This window comes from Lepidochelys olivacea (assembly GCF_965140295.1).
Source record: "Lepidochelys olivacea isolate rLepOli2 genome assembly, chromosome: 3".
Classification (NCBI taxonomy): domain Eukaryota; kingdom Metazoa; phylum Chordata; order Testudines; family Cheloniidae; genus Lepidochelys; species Lepidochelys olivacea.
The window spans coordinates 22,164,023-22,182,614 of record NC_140413.1 but is presented as its reverse complement, the minus strand read 5'-3'; the positions used below and the strand labels follow the sequence as shown (position 1 = coordinate 22,182,614).

Below are 18,592 nucleotides of genomic sequence, written 5' to 3'. Positions count from 1 at the left end.
CATGCAACAAATAACTGGAATGGAAATTAGAACTGTGCTTATGAAGCAAACCACTAGATTACTGAGGGGGGCATTAATGACAGATCCACAGTCTCAGATGTAGGCCAGACTAACCTTCAGCAAGCTGTTTTGTTAAATTAATGCTACAAGAATACAACAAAAAATATAGAACACCTAAAATTTTATGCTGCAAGGAAACTTCTGTAGATTTTGATATGAACAGTAAGATGACAGAACTCTATATACAAGATTATACCACTGCTGGTTCTTTTTTCCTCATCATCAGAGCCTTACCATAACAGATTTATGTGATCAAAGCTCAAGACATAGAACCCAATAGCTTGTAGATTAAAAAAAAAAGTTATGCCATCAAAATTAATGTTCTACACAAAATACTTGCTTCAACAAAATACAAGCACTTTCTTCATCTTTCAGAAACGGAAAGTAAGCTTTTTTCCAAAATATTTCCATAGGCAAAGGATTAAAAAGGATTTTAATTATACACATATGGTCACAATTCTGCCTTAAAAAGATCATTGGGAAATGTACATAAGGCCGCTTGTAAATGTACATCATCTTCATGTTACTGTTACAATGTCATATGTCCAGAGAAAAAATTGACAGTATCATACATATTTGCTTTAGGTTTGGAGTAGGCTATTCAAAAATACAGTACTCTTCTGTACAAAAAAATCATGCCACATTTATTAAGATGGAAGAAGCATTGGTTTCTCGGGTAACCAAATATTTCAGTCCACTTCTTGCTTACTATTCTTATTATCCTGACTTAAATTTTCAATTGATTCATTTCCCAAAATGTCCATATTAACAGAATCAACAGCTATGTTATAAAGAAAACATAATGTTTCTCACAATAGATAAAAAGAAAGCTGGTTCATATTTCTGAAACCATATAAAGATAGAATTTTTAAAAAATCACTCTTGATTTGTTGAAATAAATTTACATTATACAACACTATATGCCAAGGCAAAGAGGGGAGGGGGATATGAATATACACTAAAATGCAAATTTTTGTCCCCAAAGGGGGTAAAACAAATTACATTTACAGCATGAAGGTTTACAAATGTACATCTGTACAACCAAGGTAAGCATCACTACTAAATTAGCAAGGCTTGTAATAAACATCGAAACAAGAGATTTGTTTTCAAACTGTAAACTTACACCTATTAACTACACGTATACAATGCATATATTTATAGGAAGCAAAAAAGCTATCTGAATATTTAATCATGCTTACATGTTGAGCTATCAAGTTTACTGTTCAGTGGCCCCTTTTCTCCTCCATCAATACCTACTTTTTTGCATCTACTGTGAGAAAGCAAAATAAATGCTCAACATTTTCAAATCATGTGTTACAATTCTATATGCAAATTAAAAAAATACAAAACTCTACTCTTCCCGCATAGCAAAACTGACTGTAAAGTTAATGCAGGATTATTCTCTATTCAGACAGTACTTTATTTTATGGAAGTACCACCATGATTTTATTCCTCTACCTTGTACAACAATATATAAGTATATACATCACTTTTTTTTTTTTAATACATTGCTAGAGAAAATATTAGGGCATTGCATTTTTAAAAAAATCATGTCCACAGCAAATGACGGATGCTTGTCTTTAAAGTTCCCATTGTTTTTTCAATCCCTATTTTAGTTTGCCGTGCCCTTTTTGCTATTTGGATAATATGTTGTGAACCACCAAAATACAACTTAACTTTGTAACATGTTAAATAATATTTATGCAGTTGATCAATTTTAATCTGGTATAAAAGACTCCACACGGAGGGGGGAGGGGGGGAAGACATTCTATTTACAACTCTAGAAACCTGTTGTGCTGTGATAGTGGGTAGACCTACCAGATTGCAAGCCAGTGTATTAAAAGAATAATGTACTTTTTCCCTTTAAAAACTATTTTTCAGTGACTTTACAAGGTAAAAATTTACAAAATATGTGACAGCTATTTTGATACAATTACATCATATACAGGCATTCTGTGCTTTGTCAGCAGTTCAATCTGATAGGTCTCCGGGCCAGGGCTGGAGATATTTTATAATTCACTCCCCAAAAATATACACAAGAACAATAAAAATTTTACAAATGGATGAACAGAGTCAATAAATAGATTTAAAAAAATCAGAACATTTATAGTTAAGTTGTGGGTTTTGATAATTCACAATGAAATTTTTCTTCATTCAAGTTGCTGCCTGTATGTATCGTCTTTTACAGCATCCCATTTGGTGGTCCTCCGATTGGCCCCAGATCAGCACTGTTCTTCAGGTAATACTTCTCTAACTTGGCCAGTATGTGTTTGCCATAGGTATATTTACGCAGAGTTGTAATGTGGGGTCGAATCTACAAAAAGAAAAATCTAGTTAAGATTAACAGATTTTCAGATACAAGTTATCTACAAGTAATTCAGAATAATTTAAATATTTTCAAGTGGAGCCCTATATTTGAAACGTTAGAAAGTTTCTAGAAAGATTTCAAATTAGATTCTGAAGAACCAGAAGCCCAAGTGAGCCTTTTTCTTATTACAGGCATTTAATTCCAAGCTTGTTTAGTACTGGCTATCTAAATGTAGTTTAATTTCTATTAAATATATTTGTCTTCAAGTTTTTGTTTATTTAAATGTGAAAAAATGAATTATTCGGAGCATGTCAATAAAAGAGAAAACTGTTGTTTGTTTACTTTGTTAATTTTTTTCTGTTATGTGCCAACACCAGGAAGGCAGCCATTCAATATGCCAGAGTAATCAAGAGTTCAAGCACAATTACTTCAATGGCTATTGAATGGGACACTAAAAAGGGTAGTGTAGATTAACTGTGATTTTCTCCATCTCTAGATATTCTCAACTAAGAAGCTTGTCTGCATGTCAAGGAGGAAGAACTAAGGCTACATCTACACTGCACGCTTCTTTGCTTCTTCCTCCAGCAAAAAGCAGACTGTGGCCACACTGTGGTGTGTGGCTAGGTGTCTGAGGGCAAGGCTCTGGCAGAGAGGCGAAAGGGGAAAGGCTCGGCAGCAGTTTTCCCCACTACCTCTCCCTCTGCCACAGCCTCTACCTGCTGCCAGAGGCTTTCACTGTGGAAGGGAAAAGCTCCAGCAGCTCCCCGCGCCTGGAACCTTTTCCTGCCACAAGGAACGACTCCTGCAACAGGGAGCTGCTGCAGTGTAGACAGACGTACCTTAAGTGTGGAAAGCTGGCATCTGGATTAGCTACTACTTGTGCAAGTGATAGATGAGGATGACTCAACCATTCATACTAGTGACTGCCACATGATGAAAGAAAATTTCAAAACTGCTGATTTTCTAAAATGTATACTAAAGTAAATATATAACAAGGGCATTGGATAGAAATTTTTTATGTTTAATATAAAAAGTCAGGTTTATTTTAAAAAGAATAAAAATGAGATTCATACTAGACATAACTGTTAGGAGTTGTTTTCAAGGCTCAAAACAGAAATCTGTAGAAACTAAATGAATTGTCAAAGATCCAATTATATCCTGCTTTCACCAGACTATAGACATTTAAAATAATTAAAAATAAAAAAAAGGATGTGCTTTTTATTTTATTTTACTAAGCCATAAATGCCCCCTTCCTGACAAGGGTAATGAACCTACAGGATAGGTGGCTTCTACAGAAATTCCGGTAAATTCAGAAATATGTACGAAGAAGAGGTGACAGGAAACGTGAATGTAGAGGAAAAAACCCCCCCAACACTGATGAAGCTATATATATTATGTACCTTGTGCATTATAATCTTCCGCTGCGCAGGTTCAGCCATATCAATCATCTTCTGAACAACATAGTTGGCATATTGGTCCTTCATCATGGTGTATAAGGCACTGTGAGGACCATCATTCTGGCAACAAACCTCGTCAATAAGTAGAGCTCTTTCAGCACGAGATGCATGAGTTACACATTTTTCTACCACATTGCTGAAAAAAAATAAGGTAATTGTGTTTTATAGGTTTAAAAGGTTTTGAATATTATTTTAGGATATTACTTTCTAATTTATTTGAATAGGGATTGGCACATCTGAGTATTTTATACATACATTATGACTGTGGTACTAAATATTGAAAGTGCATGATATAAGCCAAAAGATTAATTTCCTTAGTTTTTAAAGGACTTTCTTTTTGTGTGGAAAAAATGCTGATAATCTGTACAGGTGAGTCGCATCGTACACGTATTTAATTTATGCAAATTCAACTATACGCGCTCGGCAAAAAAAAAAAAAGAAAAGAAAAAGAAGATACCTGTAAATAGCGCAGGCGATTCCGCCCACAATTCCATTCAATGAGCATATGCCCCGGAGCTAGTGTGAGATGGGAGACGTGAATCTGCTGTTCCCTCAGTCAGTCTCAGTTCCCACATGCCTCTCATAGTGTAAGCATCTCGCTGCGCTGAGTGTGATTCTAGTGTTTAAAGATACTGTACGTATTTTTCGTACAACATGGCCCCTAAATGCAAGCCAACTACTTCATCTGGTGCTCAACTGAAGAAACAGTGATCTGTTCCAACGCTGGAGGAAAAACTGGCTGTGTTGGACTTACTGAGAGACGGTATATCGGTCTCCAACGCAGCACGTAAATATGGCCACAACGAATCTAGCATCCATGCCATCAAGATTCGAGAGAGAGAAATTCGTCAAGCTGTGGCATCAAGTGCTCAAATAATTGCTACAGTGACGAGCCAGGTGTGTGATAAGACTTTAGTGAAGACTGAAAAGGCATTAAACTTTATGGCTGGAAGACATGAACCATAAACATATGCCTATCGATGGCAACATGTTGCGAGAAAAGGCTCTTAGCCTTTACGCCCTGTTCAAACCTCCCGCCGAAGAGGGACAGCCTTCTGATGAGAAGGAAGTCAAAGTTAGCCAAGGTTGGCTTAACAGTTTTAGGAACCGCTTCAACCTCAAAAACGTGCAGACTACTGGTGAAACTTCATCTGCCAATGAAGAGGCAGCAAAAGTCTACCCCGAACAATTAAAGAAAATCATAGAAGAAAAGGGCTATCTTCCAGAACAAGTTTTTAATGCTGACGAGACTGGGCTCTTCTGGAAAAAAAATGCCCAACTGCACTTACACTTCGAAATCAAAAAGACAAGCCCCTAGCTTTAAAGCAGCTAAAGACCATGTGACTGTGTTGTTTTGTGGCAATGCAGCTGGGCATTTAATAAAGCCGGGCTTGCTCTACAGGGCTGCAAATCCCCATGCCCTAAAAGGCAAGAACAAAAATCTCCTGCCTGTGTTCTGGCAATCAAATAAAAAGGCTTGGGTGATGGCAGCATTATTTCTGGATTGGTTCCACAAGTGTTTCATTCTGGAGGCCAAGGGTTACCTTGAAGAGAAAGGACTTGACTTTAAAGTGTTGCTGATGTACACAATGCACCTGGCTACCCTGCGGCACTCCGGTTTGCACATAACAAAGTTGAAGTCATCTTTCTCCCCGCTAATACCACTTCCATCCTCTCGACCAAGGCGTGATTCGCTGTTTCAAGGCCACAAACACAAGGCTTACATTCTCATGGACAGGTAGCGCTACGGATGCCGATCCCAATCGTAATGTGATGAAGTGTATAATGTACTTTATGGGCGATTTAATGAATTTTCAAGGGTAATTTTGACTATACGTGATTTTCACCTTACACACTGATTTTACCCTAACCCCCATGTAAGATGCGACTCCACTGTACGTTTGAGATGGTCAAAATTAGAGCTGGTAGGAAATTTTCCAACTCAACATTCTTCTGCTGGAAAATGACTCGAGTTCCAAATATTGTGTGAAACCTGCCTGGTTTCCTACCAGCTCACCTACCCATCTTTTAGGCAGTCCAAGTTTCCAGGCTCCTGACTCCTCACGCAGACTGATGGGGAGCTGAGAGCCTGAAAATCCCTCGCTCCCAAGCCACTAGCTCGTCGGCAGCCCCCTGGGTGGGCTTACGAGGAGCCAAATATCTGGAAGCCCTGGCTCCCAAGCTCATGTCTTCTTGGCAGCCAGGGTTCTAAAGGTCCCTGGTTCTACATCGGCCTGCCTAGTGGGCGGGCTGCTGCGGAGCCCATGCTTTCCAGGACCCACAGATCTCCAAGGAGCTGGGTGGCTGTTCCCCAGCTCGCCAGCTCCCTGGGCTGATCTCTGGATGGGCACGCTGCCCAGCTGTCAGACATTTTGTGGAAAATTCTGATGTGTTTTGTTCAACTATGGAACATTTTCTTCTTACCAAAAGTCTTACTTTTTCATGCAAATGGAAGCTCTAGGCAAAATATTAATCAGCTTTGAACAAAGGCAGAAAAATTAAATCCTTTCCTCAGCAACTGACGTAAATAAGTCAATTCCAAAACAACATTAAAAAGGTTAGTGAACCTTTCTTTAACACTGAGAACATTGTAATACCTGGCAAATTTGTGCTGACTCAGAGCTAAAACTTTTCCTCTTATTTCTGAAACTATTTTACTCTTGTCTTCAGGACGACCATGCTCCAGCACATGTTGGATAACATAATTTCCATATTGATCCTGAAAATAAAAAGATTTCAGTTTTCTTATTGTGGTTCCGTCTGAGAAACTCATATGGCTTATGCATTTTTGTATTCACTTTGAGAACTACAACTGGTATGGGTGTAAAGAGAAAAAAATTAGTAACTGTAACTGATCATTACAAAATGATTAGAAGAGCACATCAGAAAAAACAAGATTTCACTGAGAATTATTCATGGTCCTTCTATGGATTTTAGGTCCAAAATCTGAACCTTGCTAAAACTTGTGATTTGCCAAGAAAAGACCATTATTTGCTAAATCTGTTTAAAATTAATTCTACACATTCACCATCAGTAAAGCCACCAATTTTGCAGTGGTCATAAAACCTCCAAAAATTTCTATAAGCTGATTCTACGGATGCTGTTAACTAACATTGTACCCTACATTATACCAAAAGTGCATAAACAAAGCTTTATCATCTCCTAAGCAATTAAGGAACAGCCAGTTATATAAAAGAAACTGAAATCTACAACAAAAAACAGAGTTGATAGTAACTTCATATTGAAACGTAAGAGTACACTAACCTGCACAAGCTGTTCTGTGTGTTGATGCAATTCTTCTAAAATGGGCAAAGTCTGCTCAGCAGTGCAGTGCTCCAGAATACGCTGAATTACTCTGCAGCCATACGGATGAGTTGAAAGCACAAATACCTTAAAACAACAGGATTACAAATTTTGAAATTAGACATACTGAAGTTTACAAGTGTGCTGTAAATTACTTTTCAAAAGTGAGTTATTGAATATTAGCTATTTTTCAAAGTACTGAAGTCTTCACAGAAGTGGTGTCTTCCAGCATTAGAAATTTCAGCCTCCAAACACATTCAGAGCCAGAGAAAGTCAAACACTAAAGATCTGTGCCTAGGACCCCAGCTCCTGGAGCCATCTGATTACATCAGTTCTCAGTGGCAGCAGAAATGTGCTCGGGGCATTACCCAGTCTGCTAAGCAGATACCCTAGCTACTGGTGTAAGTTTAACAGGGGCACTCTCACACAACTGTTCCTGTTTTTCTTGGTAGAAGGAAGGGGGCCACTTGCCACCACTACTACATCATTCACTACTACTGGCATTCACCCAAGAGTTCTGAAAGAACTCAAATGTGAAACTGCGGAACTATTAACTATGGTTTGTAACCTGTCCTTTAAATCAGCTTCTGTACCCAATGACTTGAAGATAGCTAATGTAATGCCAATATTTAAGAAGGGCTCTAGAGGTGATCCTGGCAATTACATACCGGTAAGTCTAACGTCAGTACCGGGCAAATTAGTTGAAACAATAGTAAAGAATAAAATGGTCAGACACACAGAAGAACATAAATTGTTGGGCAAAAGTCAACATGGTTTCTGTAAAGGGAAATCATATCTTACTAATCTATTAGAGTTCTTTGAGGGGGTCAACAAACATGTGGACAAGGGGGGATCCAGTGGACATACTGTACTTAGATTTCCAGATAGCCTTTGACAAGGTCCCTCACCAAAGGCTCTTACGTAAATTAAGTTGTCATGGGATAAGAGGGAAGATCCTTTCATGGATTGAGAACTGGTTAAAAGACAGGGAACAAAGGGTAGGAATAAATGGTAAATTTTCAGAATGGAGAGGGGTAACTAGTGATGTTCCCCAGAGGTCAGTCCTAGGACCAATCCTATTCAACTTATTCATTAATGATCTGGAGAAAGGGGTAAACAGTGAGGTGGCAAAGTTTGCAGATGATACTGAACTGCTCAAGATAGTTAAGACCAAAGCAGACTGCGAAGAACTTCAAAAAGATCTCACAAAACTAAGTAATTGGGCAACAAAATGGCAAATGAAATTTAATGTGGAAAAATGTAAAGTAATACACACTGGAAAAAATAACCCCAGCTATACATACAACATGATGGGGGCTAATTTAGCTACAACAAATCAGGAGAAAGATCTTGGCGTCATCGTGGATAGTTCTCTGAAGACGTCCATGCAGTGTGCAGCGGCAGTCAAAAAAGCAAATGAGATGCTCGGAATCATTAAAAAAGGGATAGCGAATAAGACGGAAAATAGCTTATTGCCCTTATATAAATCCATGGTACGCCCACATCTTGAATACTGCGTACAGATGTGGTCCCCTCATCTCAAAAAAGATATACTGGCATTAGAAAAGGTTCAGAAAAGGGCAACTAAAATGATTTGAGGTTTGGAACGGGTCCCATATGAGGAAAGATTAAAGAGATTAGGACTTTTCATCTTGGAAAAGAGGAAACTAAGGGGGGATATGATAGAGGTATATAAAATCATGAGTGGTGTGGAGAAAGTGAATAAGGAAAAGTTATTTACTTGTTCCCATAATATAAGAACTAGGGGTCACCAAATGAAATTAATGGGTAGCAGGCTTAAAACAAATAAAAGGAAGTTCTTCCTCACTCAGAGCACAGTCAATCTGTGGAATTCCTTGCCTGAGGAGATTGTGAACGCTAGGACTATAACAGGGTTTAAAAGAGAACTGGATAAATTCATGGAGGCTAAAACCATTAATGGCTATTAGCCAGGATTGGTAAGGAATGGTGTCCCTAGCCTCTGTTTGTCAGAGGGTGGAGATGGATGGCAGGAGAGAGATCACTGATCATTACCTGTTAGGTTCACTCCCTCTGGGGCACCTAGCATTGACCACTGTCGGTAGACAGGATACTGGGCTGGATGGACCTTTGGTCTGACCCAGTATGGCCCTTCTTATGCTCTTATCTATGGGCAAACCCACAAGAGGCCCATGACATGATGTACCTAGGGTCTTGGAGAGTCTTCATCTGCACTGATCACATTTAAGAAAAAGATTTTTTCACTCATGTTTCCTAATCTGGAACTTTATGTATTAACTGGATATTCTGGAATCTTATAAAACAGTTTTGAAATTCTGCAACTGATTATGCTACAAATTTTGTATTCCATCACTGTTACATGCACATACTTTAAGTATATATTAAAAATATACAGTCAAATCTTTGGCTTACTCTGGTTACTTACATTCTTATCCAGACATGTCCTTGAAGGTTTGATTTAAGGGCTTAAATTTTTAGGTGATGGCCAGGATTGAACACAAAGACTTATACCTGGAAGTTTGGATTAATTAATTAAGCTAAAATTAATTAAGATAGCCTGCAAATTATTAAATTATCAAATTATTGATCAAATTGTAACCACCTAAAGGATAATAGGGTTATAAGGAATAGTTAGCATGGATTTGTCAAGAACAAATCATGGCAAACCAACCTCATTTCCTTTGACAAGGTTACTAGCCAGTGAATAGGGGAGAAGCAGTAGATGTGATGTATCTTGATTTTAGTAAGGCTTTTGACACAGTTCCACATGATATTCTTATAAGCAAACTAGGGCAATGTGGTCTAGATGAAATTGTTATAAGATGAGCGCACAACTGGTTGAAAGACAGTACTCAAAAAGTAGTTATCAATGGTTTTCTGTCAAATTGGGAGCGCATATCTAATGGGGGTCTCGCAGTGGTCAGTCCTGCGAGATTCAATATTTTCATTAAATGACTTGGATAATGGACTGAGGAGTAAAATTTTCACATGACAACAAGCTGGGAGAAGTTGCAAGAGCTATAAAGGATCGGATTAGAGTTCAAAACAACCTTGACAAACTGGAGAATTGGTCTGAATTTCAATAAAGATGAAATTCAATAAAGACAAGTGCAAAGTACTTCACTTAGGAAGGAAAATATCAAATGCATTCCTACAAAATGGGGAGTAACAGGCTAGGTGGTAGTACTGCCAAAAAGGATCTAGGGGTTATAGTTAAGGCTACAGTTTAGTCATGGGTATTTTTAGTGAAAGTCACAGACAGGTCACGGGCAGTAAACAAAAATTCACGGCCTGTGACCTGTCCATGATGTTTACTAAAAACACCCATGAATAAACCTTGGCTGTGGTTCCCAGCCAACGTGAGCTACGAAGCCAGCACTGTGGGTGGAGACAGCACACAGAGCTGTCTGGCTACGCCTCTGCCTCGCAGCTGAGCAAGGGGGATGTCACTGCTTCCAGGGAGCCCCCCAGGTAAGCACTGCCCAGAGCCCACCTCACCCATCCCGTGCCCCAACCTTCTGCCCTCCCCCACACCCAACTCTGCTGCAGGGGAAGGAGGGGTGTGGTGGCCCGAGAGTGCCCAGCAGCATCCAGTGTGCCTGGCGCAGGGGCTGTCTGAGCTGCCCCTGAACCAGGCACAATGGCCACTGCAAAAGTCACGGAAAGTCATGGAATCTGTGACTTTCTGTGAGCTCCGTGACAAACTCGCAGCCTTAGTTATAGTGGATCACAAACTGAATATGAATCAACAATGTGATGCAGCTGGAAAGAAGGGTAATATCACTGTGGGGTGTATTAACTGGAGTGTCGTATGTAAGAGAGGTAATAGTCCCGCTCTACTCAGTACTGGTGAGGCCTCAGCTGGAGTAGTGTATCCAATTCTGGGCACCATACTTTAGGACATGTGGACAAACTGGACAGAGTCCAGAGAAGAGCAATAAAAATGATAAAAGGTTCAGAAAACCTGACTTATGAGGAAAGGTTAAAAAAACTGGGCATGTTTAGTACTGAGAAAAGATGACTGAGGGGGGACCTGAAAACAGTCTTCAAAATTTGTTAAGTGCTGTTATAAAGAGGATGGGGATCAATTGTTCTCCATGTGCACTGAAGGTAGGACAAGTAGTAATTGGTTCAATCTGCTCAGAGAGATTTAGCTTATATAATAGGAAAATCTCTCTTACTAAAAGGATAGTTAAAGCACTGGAACAGGCTTTTAAAGGAGGTTGTGGAATCCTCATCATTGTAGTCTTTTAAGGACAGATTGGACAAACATAGGTCATAGATGGTCTAGGTTTACTTGCTCCTGTGCCAGCACAGAGGCCTGGTCTCGACTTCTTGAGGTTCCTTCCAGCCCTACATTTCTACGATTCTATGAAAGTTATCTTCTGTTGTACAACACTTTTGTAATGTATTTTTCATTTTTTCAATTACTACATTATATTACACCTGGAATAATGCATGATTTGCCAATAAATAGCGTTATAAAGGGTCTCTATTTATAAACCACTGAAACCAGCCCCTCCACCCTTCCCCCCATCAGACTTTGATGTAAACAGTGAGGGGACTCGAAAAGTGAAATCAGCCATCATTTTGGTAAGTCATGGTATTGCTATTCACAATAAAAGGTTAATATCACAGGGGAAAAATATCCATCTCAGTACAGTAAAGTGCATGAGAGAGAATGATATGTTGGAGATATTGTAAAGAAATGTGTACGGTGCTTCACTAAAATAAAACCTAATCTGTCTGAATTAGGTATATTTTTCAGACTAGACAAGTACAAGGTGGTCATACTAAAAGTTTATTTAGCTGCAGTGATTTCTGTATTGTCTTTAGTACAATATTAACCTTGGCATATAATTTTTTGGAATAATGACCAGTGTCACCTTTCATATCAGACACCTCTACTAATCCAGGCTCAGAGAACATTTGATTGAATTTAATAAAGGTGTTTTATTAAAACTGATTAGAATCAGGTGGATAACTTTGGAAGAAATTGCTACTACTTAAGGTAAAGCACATAGGAACAGACAGAGGAGAAATAAATCTCTCTTTACAAGAGAGTCTGGTAATAACTGCAGTTACTTCTATTGCCATGAACAGAGATCAGAGATGGCCTTTGGTTAACTGAAATAATAAAGTATGACAAAGGAAACCTGATCAGGTCAGTCTCTAAACTGGAATGAAAAACTTGACAATAAGCTGAGTGTTTCTGCCATCAAATTCATAGAGGATCAGATGTACTTTTCAGAGGGCCTCATTCCCAATATACTCTCACTCTACGTCATATTAACTATGTAATTCCAGGGTTTTATTTTTTTCAGTTAGGACAAAAAAAAAAAAAGTGATGTTACATGCGATGTTAACTTAAACGAGACACCAATGTGTTGATAAACGCTTGTTGGTATTTGCAAATTATACAGCAATCCTTGGGTCAATGATGCAACTCCTAGAGAAAGTAGAGAAATTAACAACATTACCTGTCCTTTGAAAGCATCAATGATGAACTGGAGTGACTGTGGCTGGACACATTCAATGCATTTTTGTACAACATGGTTTCCATTTTGATCTTTCACACATTTCAGAACATGACCATCCAACTCTTTCACCATTTCATTCTGCAAAAAATAAGGACACTACTAAATTATCCACTTCTCTACACTGATGCTGTCTCAGCAAAACTGCATTTTCAAATGTAATATTCAAATTGTTATGTTCACTGTAAACCTAGCCAGATTATCTTTTTTATCTGAAGAATTACACTAATAAAATATTCATTTTATTTCAAGCATATGTCACAATATAGTAAAAACTGAAAATCTTTAGGGAGTACACAATGGATTTGTTGAAAAAAATACAAAAAAAAAATACTGTTCTAACTTACAATTACCTGCTGGTCAGGTGAGATAGATTCTAGTGCTTTCTGAATAACCCGACAACCATACATCTGTAGGGCTAATGGCAGAACATGACCACGTATGCGTGTTGCTAGGGCTAACTTTTGATCCGGGCTTCCAAACTACAAGAAAACAAAGATGCTGTTAAATGAAAGCTGATGCATTGCAGTATGATGATGTTTATTTGGCAGAAATCTAACTGTCATAGGGCTTGTCTCCACTTACCAGGGGATCGATGTGCAGCGACCGATCCACAGGGGGTGGGGTGGGGGATGTTGTCGATTTAGCGGGTCTAGTGAAAACCCGCTAAATTGACTGCCGATCGCTCTCCCAACGACTCTGGTACTCCACCGGAACAAAAAGCATAAGGTAAGTTGACGGGAGAGTTTCTCCCGTCAACCCAGCACAGTGTAGACACCGCAAAAGGCTGACCTAAGGGGCAATCCTTTGCAATTTAACTACAACATGTGATCCCAATTTGCCAATGAATAACATTTTCAATGTGCTCTTTCAATGTCTCAGATTTGGTTCTGTCACTGCATGGTGACAAAATCATTTAAATAAACCTAATAAACTTAACAGATGAGCTTTTTTATAGGTCACAAAAGGGCAGTAGCAGAGAAAGGTGTCACCTCTGGAGTGGCTCACTGAGGCCTCAAATGCCATGGAAAGCTCGTTGGTACCTTGCACACCTTGGGAAAGTTTGGAACTGCCTAAGACCCATGAAGCAGAGCGAAAGTGTACCAGCACACTGGGTGTTTAGGTAGCTGAGGACAAGTACAAGTGTCAGGCAATTTTACCTGCATTTAGTACTTGACATTGGAACCCCTTAGCTGTATCTATGGATTAGTGCTGTCTTTCTTGGGAACATTTCTGGGGCTAGGCCTGAGTCAATTTACGACACCAAGATGAAATAACTACAAATCACCAACCACCATCTAATGTGACCTCCTACATAACACGGGTGGTAACATTTCAGTCAATTCTTGAGTTAAGCTCAATAATTTGTGGTTGAACTACAGAACACCTTTAAGATAACATCCAGTCTTTGTTTAAAGACTAAGTGAAAACAAATCTACACCATATCCTTTGGGAAATTGTTCCAACAATTGTTTTCCCTGTTCAAAATTTGCAACTTATCCCCGATCTGAAGTTTTCTAGCTTCATCTTTCAGCCATTGACTCTTATGATTTTACCTACTACATTAAACAGCCCTATAGTATCAAGTATCTTCTCCCAGTATATGTATTTAGAGACCACAGTCAAGCTGCTTTTTATCCCTCTTTGAAAAATTAGCAGATTGAAAGATATTCAGCATAAGATGCATTTTCCAGACTTCAGAATAATTCCCATAGCTCTTTGATGAACGCTCTGTAGCTTTTCTAACTTCACTTTTAAAGAAGTATAAACACCAGAACCAGACAGTACTTGAACAGAGGTCTGAAATGCTTTATACAGAGGGAGTATCACCTGCTTATGCATTCACATTTTTTGTGAGCCCTTTCAGTCACAGAACTGGACAGAGTTCATGTTCAGCTGGTTATCTACCATGGCTCATAAGTTCTTTTCAGAACCACTGCTTTGTCAGGATGCAGTTCTATACCCTGAAAATATCCTTCTAATTATGCACCCATGATTTTTTGGCTCTCTCACTTTGTGGACTAATCTGCACAGGGAAAAAGCTGGAGCACATGGTACACAGAAACTGCAAAAGCATGCAGACTGAATGTGCAAGGGAGCGCTGCATTCCTTTTCAACACCCCATCCTGGCTGCTCCTGCAGCTCTAGGGTACCTCCTCTACTTGGAGAAAAAAAACCTTGGAAAGCATAGGAGCAGCGAGAAGCAGAGGCAGCTTGTAGAGGTTAGATACTGTGATGGCATTCTGACTCAGTGGGTGGGCAAATGAGTATGGAAAGAATTTAAGCCTAGACCTATCATTCTGCAGAGATCATTTTTACTGGGGGAAAAGGAAAAAAAAAAAAAAAAAAAGACAATGGGGGATATGAGCTGGCAGTGCAGCAAAGCTATACAGGGAATTTGGATTCAGAGACAGAAGATGGAACAAATTATCCCAACTGCACAGAACTGTCATTGAGCAACTTTTAAACAAAACAACTTTATTGGGCTGGGGTTGCAGTGGAAAGTACATCACAGATTTAAGTGTAAAAATCCATATAAGAACCGTATGTTAACAAAAACAAGAATGAGAAACCAAGAGAAGCTGAGTTACAGTAAAAATAACTACAGGTTTTAAACTATGGAGATACACAGTTAAGGATCACCCAAACAAACACACCTTTATCCCACTAGCAATTAACTGAAAACAAGCAAATTTTTAAAACAAAAATGTTTTAATTCACTATATGAGTATCTCAAAGTTTTTCTTTTTTTTGCCTCCTGATACTAGCTTGTGATTGTTGGATAGCTACTGAATGACACTGCTAGGATCAATTTTCAATGTATTTATTAGATATACAAGAAATTATTCTGGAACACTGCCCTGCTTGCCATCACAAAGAATTAAACTGAATATGTGGAGAATTAAAATAAGTAGGAGGCATAATTGTGAACCCACAGGCTTTGACTGTGTGCAAACAAATTATTTTAGTTTAAACATGGCCCTGTATGCACAATAAATATTTTCACTGAAAAGTTCATAAGGAGTTTTTTGTTTTTTTTTAAATCATGTGCAGTGTTATTCTTCATTTACTGACGGATTACAAAAATCTAGTGGGTGAGAACTGCAAGCTACATATGTTATAGGAGAATCTGTTGTGGACCCTGATCAATAAAGGATTTTTAAAATACTGAAAAAAAAATTACCAAATTTTAAAAAATATACATTTTATTTTACATATTGTGATGGACACTCATATATTTAGGTATTAGTTTAAGCAAATTGCTGTGATATGTATTTTAAAAATGGCCTTAGTAGGCCTAAACAAACATTAACACTTCAAAGCATCAACTAAGGATCTCTACATAGCCGCACCGAGCAATGCAACAGGACTTCTATGCTCCTATCTATAATAAAGTGGGTCTAAAACAGTATTTCCTGAACTGCCTCTCAACACGTTAAAACTTGAGGCTAACTGGTTTAAAAATAGTTCACCTGCGAAATGTGGATGAAGTAGCACTGTTTTTAAAGCAATTTTAGAAGTCATCCCTACCGAGTCAAGACAAATTTTTTTCTGAGTAATAAGGAAACTACTGTGTCTCCCTACAACCGGCAGGCAAACTGCACTCACCCTGCTTCCTGAAACACGATTATAGCCTAAGAGTGGAGAGGATAACAACTGTCAACAGGACGGGGCCATGCCAGGACACCACCACCCAAGGAAAATCTCTCCCACTTTTCTTGGGGAGCACTGAAGAGAAAACACTATCAAGCAGCCTTCAGTATCAAAAAATTAGGTGCCATGGTAAGTGTACAATATCTGTTACAATATCAGAATAGAACCTTTAAATAAACACAAGTCTTTTAGTGCAGGCACACAAATACTGACTAAAGTATATACTTACCTCGAAGAATTTCTGTATTACATAGTTTCCAAATACATCAGTCATCAACTGATATGCTGCTTGCAGAATCTCAGCAAATACCATCTGGCGCTCAGCTGGAGTAGCTCGTTCTAGCTTTTGCTGTATGAATCTAAGTGCAAGAGAAATTTATATGCTATTACCTAAACAAAGGGAAAACCTCAACTGCTATGAATCACAACATTTATTTTGATGAGAAATCAAATCACTAAAGTCAGGACATTTAATTAGACTATATTAATGAAGGAATACTTTCATTAATAGTTTTTAAAATATAAATATAGACGTATTTCAGAACAACACTGATGATTAAAGTTCCAATAAAAAAAATGGCTGAAGGGTAAATCGCTCTTGACTAATTCTTCTAGCAATTTGTTACCCTACCTATGGCAGACAAAATGACAGTTAAGCAGCTGCTGTGGTACTACTGAAAAATGTATTTGATTCCAGATTCCAGTCTTTTACCAAGGTCTTTCTGATACTTCAGAGAACTCCTGAAGTTTAGAAAGACTGATTCTATATTGAAAATATTTTTACTTAAGAATTGTACATTTAGCTCCTTACATAATGTATGGTGAAAATCTTCCTGGTATGAAGGGAGGCTAGTGTAAGACTTTCTGCATTACTTAAATGTAGCTCTATTCTAAAAACTGTTGCTGTAAAAATGATAGATGCTTCACTGTGGGGCAACCACAAATCCACATTAAAAATGAAATGCTTTAACTCAATTTATAAATGTTATTACTTCAATTATAAGCTTCACTACAACATTTACCTCGAACCATGCTGGTCTTGAGAAAATTCAACTATATGTCCAACAAGGTCTCTTAGTTGAAGGTTAGGGAAGCGATTATTTCTGAAATCTTCCAGCAACCTACTGCGTCCAGAGGGCATAATATCAGACCTACTATAACGAAGACGTGAAGGAGGGAAGAGTTGGCTGCTGGAGCTAAAAAGACTGGAGGTACTCGTGGCACTGCGATACTTTGCTTCTGCTCCGGGTGCTGCAGAGATATAGCGACCACTACCATTTGTCAGCCCTCCTACAATGAAGCAGCTTTATCAGTACACAAGCTTTAAAGAAAGTAAGCAACAATAAGAACTGTACTAAAACTGTGTATGTTTTAAAGAAAAAGAAAAATTGTCTTTTTACTATTCAGTCACCTCAACTGAGATGATATAGTTGGTTATATTCATAAAAGAAATAAAGCACACCCCCCACACCACCTTTTTGTTTTTTAAAGTGAAGGGGAGGAGGTAGAATAACTTTCACTGAAACAATCTTATACAACACATGAAGTGCTGTGTATCTAGACAAACGTACAGAAACTTTAGAATTGGGTGGTCTCAGCCCAATGACCCCTGGGCAGGATTCCACTTCACAAGTGGCACTATCTCATGGTTGGCCAAAGATCTGAATAGGCCATAGAAATTCAACTATCCTTTATCCTCTATAGTGCTACTGTAGTCAGTTATGGCAAAGTGGCAAGGCATTTTGGGGCCCTTGTGCCGCCATTGCCCATGCTGTACCTGTTCTGTGGGGAAAACAGAAGACATCAGCATCCCAGGCTTGCAAGCACTATATGTAAGTGAAAATTTTTTTAAGATAGAACATTAAAATGGTTCTGCTTGAAATATCTTTGTTTTAGGGTTAGTTAAACTGAAGTTCATTTAGAAATGGTAATCCCTCCGCTGGCTGCCAATCCTCTATCATACCAAATCTCAGCTTCTCCTCAGCACCTTGAAAGCTCCATATTCCTCTGCCCCTCCCTTCTTATATACGAACTGATCTTGCTGTGTGTAGTACCTGTTTCACGCTTTGCCAGTATTTTCACCTACAGCTATCCAACTGTCTTCACCTCACAAACCCATCAGCATCATCTTCCATGCTGCACCCAGCATATTATCACCATAATACCAAACAACATATATTTTAACTGCTACTTTATGATACATAAAAGGGATACTGCTACTTTAATACAAATAATAAATAATGAAAGTCACATTTTGACTTGAAAATCTTGTA

General features: G+C 38.5%; 1 protein-coding gene across 5 annotated transcripts in view; it reads right to left on the bottom strand.

Moving 5' to 3' along the window:
* Nucleotides 1-475: 475 nt before the first annotated feature.
* PUM2 (pumilio RNA binding family member 2) overlaps nt 476-18,592 on the bottom strand; it is a 106,724-nt gene continuing 88,607 nt past the window's right edge. For 4 of the 5 annotated variants that reach the window (XM_084624744.1, XM_084624740.1, XM_084624743.1 and 1 more), the window contains 8 exons: nt 17,342-17,609; nt 16,549-16,678; nt 13,013-13,147; nt 12,609-12,746; nt 7,090-7,215; nt 6,423-6,544; nt 3,769-3,961; nt 476-2,374 (listed from right to left, as the gene is read on the bottom strand). In XM_084624744.1, the coding sequence (XP_084480870.1) occupies nt 2,243-2,374; nt 3,769-3,961; nt 6,423-6,544; nt 7,090-7,215; nt 12,609-12,746; nt 13,013-13,147; nt 16,549-16,678; nt 17,342-17,609 (1,244 nt within the window). In that variant the 3' untranslated portion in view covers nt 476-2,242. The remainder of the gene's footprint in view (nt 2,375-3,768; nt 3,962-6,422; nt 6,545-7,089; nt 7,216-12,608; nt 12,747-13,012; nt 13,148-16,548; nt 16,679-17,341; nt 17,610-18,592) is intronic. The other variant, XM_084624741.1, reaches the window with a different exon arrangement.